General features: G+C 36.2%; 1 protein-coding gene across 2 annotated transcripts in view; it reads left to right on the forward strand.

Annotated features, from left to right (window-relative positions):
* Positions 1-638: 638 nt before the first annotated feature.
* The window catches only part of Dip-B (Dipeptidase B), a 51,804-nt gene continuing 34,077 nt past the window's right edge, over positions 639-18,365 (forward strand). Inside the window, exons 1-4 of one of the 2 annotated variants that reach the window (XM_022060947.2) lie at positions 639-752; positions 14,025-14,160; positions 15,999-16,144; positions 17,158-17,266. In XM_022060947.2, the coding sequence (XP_021916639.2) occupies positions 739-752; positions 14,025-14,160; positions 15,999-16,144; positions 17,158-17,266 (405 nt within the window). In that variant the 5' untranslated portion in view covers positions 639-738. Of the gene's footprint in view, positions 753-5,037; positions 5,191-14,024; positions 14,161-15,998; positions 16,145-17,157; positions 17,267-18,365 lie in introns of those variants that run through there. The other variant, XM_022060945.2, reaches the window with a different exon arrangement.

Genomic DNA, 18,365 nt, shown 5'->3' on the forward strand with positions numbered 1-18,365 from the left:
GGCTAATGATTAGATGCAGTGGCACGTAATAAGGCTTTTGGTTCCATAAAAGACCTAAACATATTGTATGGAATTATTTTCCTATGAATAACGCGGCCGGAGCACAAAGCTCATGTCATGTGTGGTCTGGCTCTGCGTTTAATTAAGCACTACGCAATGAAGAGTGTAGAAGTGGAGGTACAGATCCATCATTTGTTAATCCACTCACCAGGTGAAGGAGTGACCCACATCCCGTCTGCATGTGGCAGCGAAAGTAGGAATCTAACTGAGCCTCTGAAACGCAGTGTATTCAAAATGAGGATTTACGAGTTCAACGTATTCTCGTCTGAAATGTCAAAGACTGCGTGGTAACGCTTTTTCTGACAAAATGTAGGTCGAAATAGCAGACACTGGTAAAGAGATCACAAAGTACCCATCGGAATTAAATCATAGTCACGTCTCTGCTCTGAGCTTACTCGCTTGCTCTTAGAGCCTTTATAGTGAAGTTTTCTTGTACACACACAGCTTTATTGCATTTACTGTAGGCGTCGCGTGAAATTGAATAGTTACATGCGGACGTTTATTGCGTTGCGGAGAATGTTACATGGATCATGAAGGACAACATAAGGTTATCACGTGACTTTTATCAGTCAGTTTTATCATAATTCAGACTCTGTTACTACTACACATAAGCAATATATACAGCCAAGAACCTCTAGTCTTACAGTAAAATTTCTGTTGTTCAGTCGCATAGTAATCATGTCAGGGAAAAGGTAAGCTAAAAACCCATACTTATAATTATATTTTATAGTGCATACAGAATCAATCACTGTTTTATGCGTCATATAGTAGTCACAGCAATTCAGTAACGTTTTATTTTAAGTTAATTTTCTTAATTGCCTTCATACCTGGAAAACATAAGAGTTTCTCTTCTTTCACAAAGGTCTGTGGAGTACAATACTCTGTAGAGAGCTTTGGTTTCGCGCTTATATTATTTTGAGCTAACTAATACGTGGAATATAGTCCTTTAGAAGCTTATAGTCTTTCAGATAGACAAGAGCGTGGCCTCATTTAAAGAAGCCCGAAAGCCATTTTCGATCTCACCGCCATGAAAAACTCGAATACTACCCTCAATCTGCTTCTTTTCCTCAGCGTCAATGACCAAGTTTCACACAAAACAAATTAGAAGGTTAACTCGTAATAGTTTTGTGTATTTTAATCTTTGCATTTTCTGCAGGAAATAGGAAGTAAAAATTATACACTGAATAGTAGCAAGCATTATCCGAATTTAATGTGCTTTTAAAGTATTCGTGGGAAAATCAAATTTGTGAACTTAAGTAAAGTTTTGAAGGTTTGATTACATTCCGGTGATTTTATATTATATATTTTATATATTATATTGTTGGAACATATACGAGGCGCAGTCAAAAAGTTCCCGGAATTGTGGTATAGCACTGTGATAGTAGGACATATGGCAATGCTTACCTAATCACCTTCAAAGTAGGACCCTTGCGCACACACACACTTGCTCCATCGATCCTGCCATTGTTGGAAGCACCGGCGGAAGGCTTCGTTTGGAATCTTCCGGAGTTCGGCCGTCGCATTCGATTTGATGTCCTCCATGGTTGCGAAACTCGCCCCCTTGAGGCCAATTTTCTGAGTAGGGAACAACCAGAAATCACTCGGAGCGAGATCCGGAGAGTATGGTGGTTGGGTGATGACGGTAATGCTTTTCTCGGCGAGGAATTGCTACACAACCAGCGAGGTGTTAACATCTGTAGACATATGGACCTGTCGCCAGACAGAACACTAAAAAAAGACAGAAATAGTTGGTTCTTTAAGGATCCCAAAATTTCTTCCTCCGGTAAAGGTTGTCAATGCCATTTTGTTTGAGTTCATATATATATATATATATAAGCCTGTCTTATTGCGCCATTGTTTCCCTGTTGAACTTGGAATTGTTGTATGAATTTTCCCATTTGTAAGTATTTCAATATAAATTTGATATCCCGCATAAAGTTCGTCACCACCAGACTCTACTTCAGAGGTACAGAACACTTGCTCCAGGCCCTACGAATGTATCCATGTGCCAAATGTAATGTACATACGCAAGACACGTCATCATAATTACGGTAAAGGTGGGCCTAAAAACCTGTTCGGCCATATTTGACATTACATAGGCCGTCCTCCCGTCTTCCTCTCCTCCTCATTTGGCGTCCGATGTCAGCCTGTTGTAAATTATATCTTGTCCGTCTACAAGGCGTGAGTTCATTTATCCAATATGTTCATGACAATTCTTTTTCTGTCTGCGACCATCTCCCCTGTATTGGATATATATGTAACTCATTTCGAATGTTGAGATCCCTTGTTTTATCTTGTAAGGTGTGGCCAGAGACTTTTCTTGGAAGTTTAATTTCAGCCAATTAAATCCTCTTTTGCTTCCTTTATTGGGTGCCCAGTTCTCATACCCACAAACTCAGCAGGAGTGACCAGTACCTTGTAAAAAAATTTCTTCTGTTTTTCCTGATTTTGATAGTGAGAATTCGCTCTATGTTTTCTCACAGTAAAATAAAAGCAAAGCTGTCCCGCTATATGCCATGTAGGCGCTAAATGGAGAGAGGTGGTATAGCTCCGACTTAATCTTAACCTCGGCACTAAATAGGGGTTAGTGGTCAGCGTCACGCGCCGGCCACGCTTCACCCCCGAGGAAAGGGCCACCGGTACATATTGGATAGGAGGCTAGGTGGGCCCAAGAGACGATCTGAATGCAGAGGTCAGAAGAAAAATTATGTCAGGGATCGAACCTCAGTCGTCCAGTCCGTCGACAGTCGCTTTACTGACTAAACTATCCGAGCTCCACATATACGCTGAAATTTTAATAATTTGTTTTTCAAGTTTTAGTCACGGGCATAGGATATATCACAGCCCACATAGTTAAAGTGTTTACTTCACTGTATAGTCTGATTGTTTGTCACAAGTTTTAGACCTTATTGGATAATGTTTAGCAAATCCATAACTTCAATATTTTTATTGGGAAATCTTAATTATATTTTTGTGTTATATTACGTACTAGCTGCAATTTACTTTCGGTCTGTGGAAAAATGGCTTGGTCGTCTGCAAACATAGCGGTATTTAGGATCCATTTCCTTAATTTAAACCTCGTTCTTATCCGGCGCTTTCATTTTTCCAATGCAGCAATAAAAATATGAAAGACAACCGGTAACATAGGGCAACCTTAAATATTAATATTTTCGTATTGCCATTTTCTATGCCGTTGGGTGTATCTTTGTACAAAATCTTAAAACAATTAAGCGGTATGGGTAAAGCCTAGTAGCCATGCACCAGAATTAAAGGTACAATTTTATCTGTCCCTGCCGATTTAATTTAGGTGTTAATTGTCCATTTGATTATTTTATTGGCATATCATCCTTCTCTTCACCCCAACACCCAGACCACGTACAACCTCCTATTCAATGGGTACCGGGGATCCCTTCGCCTGGAATAAAGTGGCTAGTGCATGGAGCTATTCACCTCCATTTTCTGCCAAGGTTAAGAATACTTAATTACTTATTCTTTGGTTCCTCCATTTCTCTTCATGGCGTGATGCTTAGGTAAACAATAAGAACAGTTTTCCCTTCACCATAGTTTAATTTCTTTATCGTATGAGTACATTTTCTCTGCTCAATACGTTTGAAAGTAAATGGAAACTAGTGATGAGCGATAAACAGTGACCTGTGATTTTGTCACTGTGATCAGAAAATCACGATCACTGCAGTGATTAAAGTGCTCACTAAACAGTGATCACAGTGATTCTTAATTTCTTATGCACCCTAGCGAGAACACGGTACACTATTTTGACACCTCAGAGCATTTCAGAATCAGGTCACAGTGATGCTCAGTAATTTTTTATGCATCCTAGCGCATCCTACTGAGAAAACGGGACACTACAGTATTTTGACAGCTCAGTTCTTCTGTCTGTAAATATTAAATAAACAATTTCTATACATTTTGTTTCATTTAATACTTGAATGTTTTATAATGTATAGTAAATAAATTATATTGTCCATATCATCATACATGGAACATAATAATAATGCATTTGACTATACAAGTTGCTGTAGGCCTACCGGTACTGCTATATGTAAATAATATTATTATGCAATATCTATATAATATTTTGTTTATATCTTTGCCTCACAAATATTAACCCTCACTCACCCTTCCATTAATATTTCGCAAAGCGTGGTTATAACTTCATAATGATGCTTTACAGTTTTAAATAATTTATTTCAATTGCACACTCATAACTGCCTAACTACAAAATTGTGTTACATAATATATTATAGCCTAATTCATTTTTGTAAACCATGACTTCACGCAAGCAAATAAAAATAGATTAACAACGCAACAATGCAACATGTGGGAATCAAATTGAACCGTATGCCAGTGTGATGTGATCACGGCGATCACTATATAAGAACTGAAAACATAGGGGGGTATGTAAGATTTGAGGTTTTCGCAGCGGTGAGTATGAAGATTTCCGTCTTCTGGGTTGTTGCGGTGTGTAGTCTGGTTGATATTATCCAACGTTTCAGAGGTCATACTGCCTCCGTCATCAGGGCGGGTATATTTAGATGGTCTATTAAAACATTAGACTGTGATTGCGCTGTGATTTACGATCTAACTGCTCATCACCTCTTGAGCACTCATAGAGAATAGAACTTCCAGTTACTAGTTCTTTCGTTAAAATTTCAAATACAACTTACACATTCTGAATTTTCGACATGTTAATTTCTGTAATTTTAGTATTCATAACATCAGCTGTACTGTAATCACACGTTAAGAGAGCAGCAACAGACAGCCAATCATATTCGCAGTAGCATCATTGTGTACCACCACAGTCGATGTTACCAATCACAGCTGTGACAGAATGCTAAATGCATGCTCGCATCTCGATCACTGGTTAATCACAGTTTCACTGCGTAAGATCGCCGTGATTGAGAGTGAGCAATCACAGTCAAACCCGTGTTCACAGAAGAGCGGTTTAACTCATCACTAATGGAAACTGCATGAAAGTTGGTCACACCTTATTTCCTGAACCACAGGGATAAAATCTGTACGAGATAGCTATGTTGGTATTACCAGCGCCAGACAGTGTGTTGCAGTTGATATGATGGCGGCTGGCAAATTTAGTTGTGATTGTTATACCAGGTAGTACACATTGTCTTTAAAGTACGGTTACTGAAATAGTACTTGACTAAAAGAGATGTTCATTGTCATTGATTTTTTTCATTGCACATGGTAATTGAATTTCTCAAGTATATATAGAAACTTTGAACGTTACGAAGTTCAAATATTTTAATACAAGTTTTGCTTACAACCTCAACATCGATATAATTAAAATTTGACCGTCGATTGATGCTCACTTAAGAAACGTGAAGCAAATAGCGTGTTCTTTTACAGAAACACAAATAATGTAGTGCTGCTGAACAAAGGGAAATGTGTAATGTATATGTAGTAAGCTAAATTGGAAAACATTTAAAATATTATCACTAAACTACGTTCAGGATGTTTTTCTATCAGGATATTAGCTCCAGTCATGAAAATAGAAACTTAAAAACTAGTCTACGTTGCTTACTCTCATTCCATTATGTCATATGAAATAGTTCTGGGGAAATTCAACAGACAGGAAAAAAGTATTTTATGTTCAAAAGAAAATCATTAGAATAATGGCAGGCGTTAAAAGGAGAATCTCTTGTAGGGAATTATTTAAGAAGTTTAATATTTTCTCGCTAGTCATCGATTTCTTATTTTTATTATTACTTGTTGTGGACATCATGGAAAAATCAGATGTACATAATTTAAATACAAGATACAGACATAACCTTCATGTGCCAAATGCTAACCTCAACAAATATTAAAAATGAGTTTACTGCACCAGAATTAAATTACTCAATAACCTTCCTTCTACCATAAAAATGTTAAATTATGACAATAGTGTTTAAGCCAGCACTATCTTATCTTACTCCTTCTACACAGTAAAGACAATTACTTAAAACATAAATTCTCACTTATTATAAATATATATGTAATAATGGTGATGATTTGTTGATGTAATTATGCTACTTTAATACTGTATAAACCAATTGTTGAGAAACATAAATTCTCACTTATTATAAATATATATGTAATAATGGTGATGATTTGTTGATGTAATTATGCTACTTTAATACTGTATAAACCAATTGTTGAGAAACCCCAAGAGATGAAAGCCAGACAGTTTAATTATAGATGAACCAGCAAGTTCAAATGCCTACAACTGGGGACATGGAATGTACTTTCATTGTACAGGTGTGGGGCTCTAAGAAGCATGATCAGTATTGTTCAGGAATATAAAATAGCTTTATTGGTAATTTAAGAAATAAGATGGGTAGGACAAAACATATTAGAGAAAAAGGAAGGTACAATATATTATAGTTGCCATAACAGAACACATCAGTTTGGCACAGGATTTGTGGTAAACAAGAATATGAAGCAAATGGTGATAGATTTCCAACCTATTACCAAGAGGTTGCATAAATTCAGACTGAGAGGATGTTTTCATAATTACAGTATACTTAGTGCACATGCCCAAATGGAAGATAAAGATGCAACTGAAAAAGATACTTCCTATGATATGTTAGAAAAGGAATATGAAAAATACTTAAAGCATGATACTAAAATTGTATTAGGGGATCTTAATGCCAAAATAGGCCAAGAAAAGAATCTGAAACCCATTATTGGCATAAATAGCTTGCATAAAGAAAGTAATGACAGTGGAATGAGACTGATTAACTATGCAGCCTCAATGAGCGTGGTGATAGGAAGCACACTATTCCCACACAGAAACATGCATAGGGCATCTTGGAAGTCGAGCCACGTGATAGGAGTACAACAAATCAAGTTAATCATGTGTTAATAGATCATTATCATAAAAGTTGCTTATAGGATGTGCGAAGTTACAGAGGTGGTAATGTAGGTTCTGACCATTTGTTAATAGCAAAAATCTGAGTAGAATCAACAAACAGCATACAACCTCAGGAACAATTTAGTATAAAACATATGATATAAAGAAGTTAAATATCCCAGAAGCTGTAACCAGATATATGAATAACCTAAATAGTCAGATAGAAACCAATGAAAATGCCTTAGAATTGGATAATGGTGACTGGACCATCTGTAAATAGATAGTTGGAAATTCAGCAAAAGAAATAATTTTAAGAAGAGGGCAGGAGGTACAGGAATGAATGATTTGATAAGGAGTGTGGAGAAATAACCAGGGCTGTGGAGTCGGTACTAAAATCTGACTCCTTCATAAAAGCTCAATATGTATTAATAATGGTAAACCTACTAAAATGGTAAATGGTACCACAAGAGATTTCATCACCACAAGAGATTTCATCACCACCACATTAATCATCAGGCTACCTTTTAGGCTTATAACCTATATTTAAATATATGTCTAATGGTTATTGCAGAAATTGGTTGATTTGTAGACAGTTTGTATTCTTAAGGTACTGGAGCCAAAGTTACAAGGCATTCTCCCCACACCATGTGGCTCAACGCGTTGTTGACTCTCCCTAAGTGTGAGGCCGCTGGTGGCCCACACGATAGCGAAATTGTTCTTAAGATTTTACGTCGAGGTCAGAGTCGGTAATTTTTACCAACTCCACAGCCCTGGAAGCAACACTGAAGAAGAACCTGACTTAAAAGAAATGATACAGAGACATTATACCAAGAAGGCCATAGAAAATTATAAACAACTTAGGAAAGAAGAGAAAATAATACATAAGAAGAATAAAAGGATATTCTTGGAAAGTATCTTGAAGGAAATTGAGGAACTCAACTCATGTAATGAGACTAGGAAGTTCTACAGAATGGTTAATAATATGAGAAACGAATTTAAGCCAAGGATATTGGCATGCCAAAAAGAAGAGGAGAAATTATTAAAAACAAAAGAGAGGTCTTGGAAAGATGGAACCACTACTTTCAAGAGCTGCTTGAAGGAAAAGAAGAGAATGATGAGACAGACAATCCAGAAACAGCCAGTGAAGAACATCAGGACAGCCAAGAAGGAACAAATTTACCTCCAGTAGATGAATTGGAAGAGGCATTTGACAAGCTTAAGAATAATAAAGCACCTGGATCATATAACATAAATCATCATCATTATTAACTCTACAGCACTGTGTGGGCCCTGGCCTTCTTCAAAAGCTTCTTCCATTCTTCCTCATTCACAGACAATCTGTTTGCCAGTCCGCCATGAATGAGTCCATCCAGCAGTTGCTTCATCTGATTTTGTAACAAGTTGCATTTTACAGAGTGGGGTTGTCAGCCTCACGCCCAACCCCCAACCTGGAGGACCAGACCTCCATATTTATAGCCCCCAGAGTTAGGGTGGCCCAGCTATGCCCCCAGGCACTGGGTAGCTTGGGTACCTCATGGGTGCCAGTCGCCATACCCACTGATGTGGGTCCCTGAGGGGCAGATAATATAAATGCTAAATTAATTAACAGTAGTAAATCTGTCCTTATTAACATACTGCATAAAATAATTCAGAAAGTGTGGGAAATTGAAACAGAACCTCAGGAATGGGAGGAAGGTCTAATTTGACCTATACGCAAAAATGTGACCCACTAGAATGCCAGAATTATATAGGTATTTCATTGCTAAACACCATGTATAAAGTTATCTCAAACATGCTATAAAGTAGACTAAAATCACATGTAAAGAGAATAACTGGTAGTTACCAGTGTGGCTTCAGAGAAGGATAAACAACCACAGATCAAATCCAAGCACTATGTCAATAGTTGAGAGAACTTGAGAATATAAAATTGATACATTCCACATATTTATAAATTTTAAGGCAGCCTGTGTTAATATGAAGAAGGACAAACTGCTCAGTGCCATGGATTTAACAAGAGCAACTTTAAAAAGAGTGAAATGTAGAATCAAATTACAGCGAAAGCTCTCAGAGAACCATTTCTCACACACAGGGGGTTAAAACAAGGGGATGCATTGGCATGTCTCATGTTTAACATTGCATTGGAGAAGGTGATCGGAGATTCAGGTGTAGAAAGAAGGTATAATATACTATAAATCAGTGCAGGTCTTAGTTTATGCTGATGATTTAGGTATTATTGGAAGATCAGAAAGAGATGTCAAAGAGGCATTTATTAAGTTAGACATTGGCATTGAATAGATGGGGCTTTGTATAGATGAGGATAAAACCAAATACATTGAGATAGCTGCTAAATCAACAAAAAGTAAATACATTAATGTTGGGAACTATAGATTAGATAAAGTAACAGAATTTGTGTATTTAGGAACTATGGTCTCTGATAATAACAATTTGGATATTGAAATCCACCATAGGTTGTTGCTGATGGCCGATAGACGCTATCATGGTCTACAAAAACAAAATCACATTACATCAGCACGAAGACTAAAAGCAAATTGTGCAAAAACTTTAATGAGACCTGTACTGCTATGTTGCTATGTGAATATGTCACCTTGGCCATTAATAGAATAGATAACAGAAGATATGTTTGCAACCTTTGAAAGCAAGGTTTTAAGGAAAATATATGGCCCAACTCATCAGAATGGAAGATGGAGAATCAGGTACATCAATTAACTCTATCAGTTATTTGGTGAACCTAATATCATCAGAGAGATAAAAAGTAAGATGGCTGGGACATCTCTTCAGGGCTAACAAATTCCATCCCTGTAGAATGTTAACTTTTACTATATTGCATGTCACTAGAAGAGTAGGATGACCTCCAAAAAGATGGCTAGAGAGTGTGGAAGATGACCTTAGAAGCAGTGGAGTAGGCATTTGGAACAGATTGGCCAGGTATAGAGAGAAATGGAGGACCATCATTGGGGCGGTCAAGGCTTGAACCTGGCTGCAGTACTAAAAGAAGAAAAGTTCAGACAGTGTTTGTGGTAACCTTCAGTAAGATAATATTTATTTTGCATAGGTTTTTAGAGATAATTTATGATGATTTCTAAGTTGTTTAAGAATACATAGTTCAAAATCACCTGTGAGTGCTCTGTATGTAGCTAGGGCATACATGTTGGAGAAATTACATTCTATTTGCACAGCAAAACATTCTGTGTCCTGTATATTTGCATTGTTGCATTATATCTGCTTGATTGAATTTTAAGTCGTTTTGATAAAGATACTCCTTTTGCTAGGTTTTGTAAGTAAATAGCTCTTAAAACTATGTATTTAATCTGTTGTATTTGTATTATGACATATTATACATCCTTGGCCTAGGCCTATGAAGGATCTATTGAATGTAAATAAATTATATTCCTTCTATTCTAAGTAAAACATTTTGTTGGGTGGTGTGAAAATATTACATACACAAATCTTTATTGCATTCCATTGATCCACAAGTTACTCAGATGATAATAGGATGTGGAATAAGGATAATACAATTCATATATTTTCATATTACAGTTTATAGTATTATAATGTTTTCACATAATATAAGCAAAAATTTATATAAAGTTGTTACAAATATATCCAACCATTACATGTAGCAGGTAAATTATGTTACCCATTTATAATGTAAAATTATAAGAAAGTAATGAACATAATGATTTGATGTATGAAGTGGGGCTTTTGTGGCAACTGAAGTTGACGAAAGATTCTCGGACTATAAGCCGCGTCAGGTGGTTGAATGGTGAACAAACCATATATTCTACCAACATTTCAAGAACAATCTCTGTTCTCATCCTACCTGATGCAGCTTGTAGCCCAAGAATCTTTCATCAACATAATGATTTATTTGTAAACATTGTAAGTTCATCAACAGTGTAAAAGGAGTATCTTTTTAATGCTACTTTCAACTGTGCCTTTTTATTTGTAAGACTTCTGAAGATTTGATGGTAGACTGTTGAAAACATGAGATTTTGGCAGTTGGTCTGTGTAGCCGATTCTTAATCCTTGTGTTGACGCTGTGTATACTGGAATTAGTTTGAAAAAATGTTCTTAGTTACTTGCAATAAAGTTCTTTAATGAGAGTATGTATCCAAAAGAAAGAGCTAGGATTTCTAATCTCTTAGTTATTCTTCTACATGAATTACTAGGTTTGACACTAGCCAGTAATATAACAGTCTTCTTTTTTAAAGGTAATATAATTTTTCTGTTAGTTGAATTGCCCCACAAAATTATTCCGTACTTCATTATGGGCTGAAAATAGCCAAAATATACTGCTTACAGTGTGTCACTTGTTCTGACATGCAACATAGATCTAACTGCATAACATGCTGCATGAAACGTAGGTATCAGTTTATCACTATGATAAAATTTAGATGGTTATCAATTTGTAAACCCATGAATTTTGTATTTACTGACTTTCTATATAATTTTCATTGTAATGAATACTCAACAGCATATTGTGGAGAGTCAGTTGTTGTAAATTTAATTATATTTGTCTTATATATTTAAACCATTTACTGGTATGAGAGAGAACTGTGTTTGATGTTGCACAAAAATCATTTGTACTAGAAATTATGATACTTCTGTCATCAGCAAATATTATGGGTTCTGATAAGGTATTTGTTGGAGGAAGGTCATTTATGTATGTTATGAAAAGTAAGGGTCCTAGAACTGATCCTTGGGAAACTCCATGTTTTATTGTTCCCCATTTTGAGAAAAAGTCCTAATTGTTTTAGTTGACCTTTTGTCTTCTATGTGTTAGATAGGATCTGAACCATTCTCCATTTTAAAAGGTCTTATTAAATTACAAAAAAAATCCTCCAATACATTTTTAGTTAATAGATTTCATCATAATGTCTGTTAGTTTGAAGGCCACATCTTCAGTGGATACAGCTTACTAAAAAAAAGGTGAGGCTCTAGCATGGGTAATAACAGGAATACTGCTAATGCTTGATGTTTGACCACCAATTATTCTTTCAACAATCAGATGCATCAGCCACCTCTTGCCACAAGAATTTATTTATAGTCTGTGTGTTGTGTAGTTACCTATCTCAAAAGAAGCTGTGCTACATATTTAAACCTATAATTTTTAGAATAACAACTTTTGTTTTTGTGTTCTTGTTGACTTACATGTATAATATGTCCAAATGTTAAGGCTAACTTGAAGACTTTGATTGACTGTTCCATTTAATCTTGTATACTTATACTTACAATATCCTCATGAAAAAATTGGAAAGTAGGTTGTGCAGATAAAATATTTTTCTTTATAGAAAATTGCACAAAATTTGAATCATGAGCTTCACAAGATTTTTAATTAAATTTAATTGAATGATTTCGGGTGGTCCTAAAATGCTAATTTTCCAAGGACAGATGTATTTTTTCCATCCAAACCATAACCTTTATTGCTAACCATGCACTTGCTTTTAAATTTCTATCTATACATATGCAGTTGTAGTTTAAACAATGGAAAGATTAGAGTTACTTTATTTGTGGTATATTTTTTCAACAAAGTTTTCCCATTTAAATGTTTGGAATTTTACCCAAAATAGGTCAGAAATATTAGCTGGTTGGAAGAGAAGTTTTAATAGATTCCTCATTCTTCTGAATCTGAAGGTTGTTTTTTTAAATGGCCCAACTTTATAGCTGTGATTTTCATTGTTAAAGCATGTGTACATGTTTACAGAGGAGAGTAGTTTGTGACCAGAAGTCTTTCCACAAAGCAATAGAACTGTGTGCTTTGTGTATCAGTTCATATTTTGACCTGCTGTATGATTACAGGCTATTGGTTGATGCTGATGTGCCATTCACCCTTTCTGTTTCATGTTACTGTCTACACACAACTTTAAATATTTGAAATTCTCTTATATATCTTATTCAGACTATACTAAGCTGTTTTCAAATAAGGGATAATGAAATATGGGAAAGGCTTTGTTAGATTTTGAGAGGCACTTATTTCCTTTCTCATAGTTGCTTCTATATATGCATAGGGGCAAGAAGAATGTATAGAAGATGTAATTATAGAAGTGATCTAGTGTTGGGCAGAATTTTTTTTGGGTTTGGATTTCTATTCTGTGAAAATTGTCAGACATAACCTCAAAGGGTTTCTTGGCCATATTTGTAATTTTAAAATTCAAAAAAGAGAACTGTAAATCATGTATGTGTTGGCATATTTTTAATGCAGCGTCCATTTTCATAAAGCAAGGTAGAATTTTTTGTGTTTGGATTATTTTAAATAAAACCTAGGATTTGAGGTATTCACAGTGATGAGTCTGAAGATGGCTGTTTTCTGGGTTGTTGCGTCCTCATCACTCCGATGATGGAGGCAGCAACAACCCAGAAGATAGCCATCTTTAAATAAAACCTGTATTTATTGTCAGATTTGGAGAGCTTGGTGGATTGGTTTATATTAGGTCTGGTAATAGTAAACGAATTAGAAACTTAGCAGGAGATTTGCATGATCACAGTGCTGTTTGCAACATCTTTTCAATAACTAACCAAACTCCAGCCTGCTATGGAGCAACCAAGTGGTACTTTGTAAGAAATGTTTAAAAGTTTGTCTATCGTAAGGACCTTATTTGCCCTAACTGTTCTTAATCATAATGTAAATGCTCATTATGTGCATTAATGTAGTAAACTCAGTCTGCAGTTGTGTGGCATGAAAACTGGTGACATAAGGTCAAGAAAACTTTAATGAAAACTATTTTATTGCAATTAAAAACATTAAGTTCACTCAAGGCCATTGATCTCTTTATAATACTGTTGAGAAGGCTGGATAGTTTAGCTCTGGCTAATGGTTTTAGTCTGTCTTGAGATCATGGTCAAAAATATTATCTGAATGTCAAGGAAGAAATTGTCAAATAACAATTCAGAACAATCCTGTGGTCATTTCAAATTAATTTTTCTCTGTCATATCAAGCAGATATTGTTATAGTGCGTTAAAGTAGGCCAACTCAGTACTCAGTCAACCTAAGATTTCTAAAGCGAAACACTTTCCTTTGGAATTTTATTAAACATAGATTTTAGTTCCTGTTTCAATTATTGTTGATTTTATTTTCAGATTGCCATGTGCTCTTAAAATAGAAAAAGATTTGAAGAGTTCAGCATATGATGGTATAGTGGTGATTGTAAGCTCAATTCTAGAAACCTATAACTATGATGAACTTCTGAAAAAACCTTTCAATTCCTGTGCAAAGGTAAGTAATGTTTTACCTATCTACTTATGTAATTTCTTCTTCTTTTGAGCATTTATTATCAATCTTCTACATCAGTTGGTGGAAATATAGACTTTGCAGCCACAGAAATTACTTTTTGCACCACGTGGTTTCTTGGGAATGACTGACAATGTGTGGGACATGAACAAAAGTAAAATGAAAGAGAACTTTTCCTTCTGGAAACAAAATAATGTGATTCTTTTACTTTTTACACAACTTTTTATAAAAATTAAGTATGTCATGTAAGAATATGCTCATCTGATACCTTTTGTACTGTATATACAATTTTATGCTGGCCACAGTGACCACGCGGTCTGAGGCATAAACCTCGTGCGCTTGGGCACAGGACTGTGGCTTTGAATCCCACTCAAGGCATGGATGTTTGTCCGCATCTTTCTGTGTTGTGCTGTCCTGTGTAGGTAGAGGCCTTGCGATGGGCTGATCACTCATCCAAGGAGTCCTACCAAATATCTAATAGGATTAACTGAATGAATGTGTACCTGGACACCTGCAGGTAAAAGAGGGTAATGACTTAAAAAAATGATGTCTTACCTAAATATGGTGTCTCCCTTCACCCAAGGATTACACTGATTCCTGCATTACATATAATTTGGCAAACTAATCTCATTAACATGAAGGCATGAATTGCAATCCCTTCAGTTAAATATGTTCCTTCCTGTAGTTTCATTTGTTCTTAAACTTGATTAAATTATTAACTGCTTGATGTTAAAATTCCTCTAACCCGATGCAGTTATTTACTTTGTAGCACAGATTTCTTTTTTCTGTCCAAATTGTCCGAGCTATTGACACTGCCATTAAATAGACATAAAAAATAAATATGTACTAATCAGATGACTGTTACTATTGAACTAAATGTCTTGTTTGAAGTTCAGATATAGAAACGAACGCTCAATTCATTATCATCAACTACTACAAGGGTTGGGCCTATTGACCTGTTCCAGGACAATTGCTCAAGGCAACTTGTCCTTATTACTCTTGTAGAGTGCATTTGAGTAGTGAGTGACAAGCCCACTGCCCCTGCACAATATCTACTCATTCCTGATTTGTCTACTGGAGCCATCTAGTAGAGAATCAGGAGAGACATGGGTGAGAAATATGGCCACTGAATTTTGCCAATAAGCATCTATTTCATGCTTGCAGGGTTCTTTTACATGTCATAAATCTACAACATGCGGCCAGCAGCTTTACTTCCCCTCCAAAGGATGTTGTGCTACGGATTTTTATCACCCTTAAAAATCCATCGACCTCAGCCGGGTTTGAACCCGCAAACCTTGGGTCTAGTGGCAAGCACACTAACCGCTAGTCCACCGAGGGTGACAAAAATGAAATTAAACTAAAAAATTAAATTCAATTTAAATTGTAACTTAATCTAACATTTTTGGGAGGACAGCCTGCATTACAAATGCTTGTCTGTGATTTAGAAGTAACTTTTAATTTTTTATCATTGTTGGCATTTTGTAACAACTCTCAGAGGGACAAAACTTGACACGTAACATGAGGGTATGTTGTATATGTTGGCATTGCTTGGCAGAAGCGGCTAAAGAAAGATATCATATTGCTTTGGTTTCAAAGAAAAATGTGAAAGGAGGGGTTGTTGATGGATCAGTGTAGGAAATTTTGTTGCTGCATGTTCTGTAATTTAACCTGTCTCTTGAATTATTTTAAGATTTTCTCTTATTTGGTTTTTCTCTGTTAGTGTGTGTCTGTGTGTGTATTAACAGATTCCTTCTATTGCATATTAATTTTTTTTCATCAGCCAAGTGCCCTGCTTATATCTTCCATTATTTTTTGTCCATCAGATTGACGAAGCTCTGGACACTGAAGTTGCGGTGTTGCCATGTGACCTGCCAGCAGGGCGCATCATAAGCTCACCCACTGGGCCACTCAACAATGACTATGCTGATGTCCGGAGTTTCTCTGAGGCAGCTAAGAAAGGAATTGCAAGGTGAGGTATGACTTAAATCACATTTGCATTCCATTACTCATGTGCAAACATTTTCTCAAGTAGAGTTGGTATACCTAACACTTTTATGATCACAGCACCACATCAGCTGGATATGTATAGTAGGGACCAGATTACTTGCTAGCTGAGCTCCCTAGTGCTGTACATATTTGCACTCAGCACGTCCTGGTCGGTGCATGGAACGGCTGGGGAGAACAGATAGAAAAAGTGTGGAGGTGCTTATCACCTTGCTCTTCACCCCCATGGCAAAAACTCACAAGTAATTTGGTCCTTACTATACATATCTTTATTGATGGTGAGTGGGAGCTACATTAAAAGATGTTTTAAAAATCAGATTGTCAAAGACCCAGTCCATTGTATAAACTATAAGCACCTATTTATATATGGTTCAGATTTGATTCAGAGCTGTTATCGGTATGTCAGTAAATTTATTTATTTATTTGTGGTTTGTTTAATGGTGCTGTCAGTAGTGCAGACTACACAGTGTTAAATGAAGTGAAGATTAGTGAATAATGAATTGGAAAGCATGTGAAATCCTTAGTTCGGATATCCAGTCTGTGGGCCAAGATTTGAGCAAATACAAAGCAGGAGTGCTTACCATTCAACTACAGTGTTCAGTCCCTTTAATAAATGAATGCATGTAAGATTACTTGTTACATATCAAGCAGTCTTTTGGTATACATATATACACTTATCCCATCTCATGAAATGACTGGAAAATGTTTTAGGTCAAATTTGAAGTGTTCTTGTACAGACCATGTAAAGATATACAATTTGTATGATTATTTTTATAATGTTGTGAATACTGAACGAAAGACAGAACAAAATCTGACTCTGAGTGTATGTTTAGTGCATTTAGCTTTTGCAGTATTACGTTTGTACCTATGATACATGAACATCAGGGCTAACAAAGTATAAAAAATAACAGAGAGCACATTTTGAAAATATGTCTGACATTGAATGTGTTCATGTTGTTACATGTGGTTTACTTCCAGGGCTCTGAAATCAGGTGTCAAGGCACCACTGCTGATACTGCCATCACATAGCACTTTCAGGCAGAGTGAGCTGGTCACCTTGCTCGGAGCACTGGAAGCACTGTATGTGGTAAGTCCTTTGTTGAACCCTTTTACAACAGTGTAATGTTCAATGGCACTGGCCAGCTGAAGTACCAGTACTTTCATTCAGTGTCAGCTTTTGCATTTTTCCTCAATGTTTTGACCTCTGTTGGCAAAGATCCAGGTTGATAAACACTACTCATGGAGTCACCCATACCATGACTTGAAGCATTTTCATATTCTAAGAACTAATAGCATTCATAGGAATGCAGTACTTCTAGTTTTACTTGACAGTAAAATTAAACTAGTCAACCCATAAAATGTTATGAAAACGAAACTAACCAATCTTGACTAATTTTAGGCTGCTGAACATGAAAATCACATTAAAATTTGTCAGTTGGCTCCTGTTTTCGAATTACGGTTGGGGTCTCATGTTAGCGAGTTACTCTACATTATTATCAGTTATAGTACCACCACACTCTTATCACGTGATCAGCAACTGTCGCCCAGTGCCTCACAGTGAACTACTACCTATTCCTGAACCACCCAAAAGTTTTTTTGTAGACTCTGATGAAGATGAAGACACTGATGATGTTCATGTTGAGCTTGATATACACGAAGTAGTACAGCAGCCATCTACGTCAAGGGATCCATCATTTTGTACAAGCCGCTATACTTCTGAACCACATAAGATCACAGAAAGTGAGCAGAATGACCTCATCAGGGATCTTGAACTTCTGAAGAACAAGGCAGAGCTTTTGGCCTCGAGGCTACAATAGTGGAATCTTCTGGATCATTCAGTGAATGTGGCAACATTCCATACTCGAAAAATAAAGACTATGATAAATTCTATCAAACAAAAGGTAAACTCACTGTTTGTATGGATGTTGCTGGTCTAATGACAGCTATTTATAGACACTTCTAAGGTTAGCCTTAAGGCTGTGTTATTACACAATTGAAATATGCTGCCTTCAATACCTATTGCATATACCGTCCACAAACAAGAAACATATGCAAAGATGGAGAACATCCTCTTAAGTGTACACTACCGGAAGTTTTAATATCAGATATGTGGTGATTTAAAGGTAATCACCATTTTGTTAGGACTACAAAAGGGTTACGGCCGGGGCGTGATGCTGACCACTCAC

The sequence above is a fragment of the Zootermopsis nevadensis genome, unplaced genomic scaffold (genome assembly GCF_977971745.1).
Source record: "Zootermopsis nevadensis isolate Lab colony 2312 unplaced genomic scaffold, Znev_1.0 Znev_ptg000012l, whole genome shotgun sequence".
Lineage (NCBI taxonomy): Eukaryota > Metazoa > Arthropoda > Insecta > Blattodea > Termopsidae > Zootermopsis > Zootermopsis nevadensis.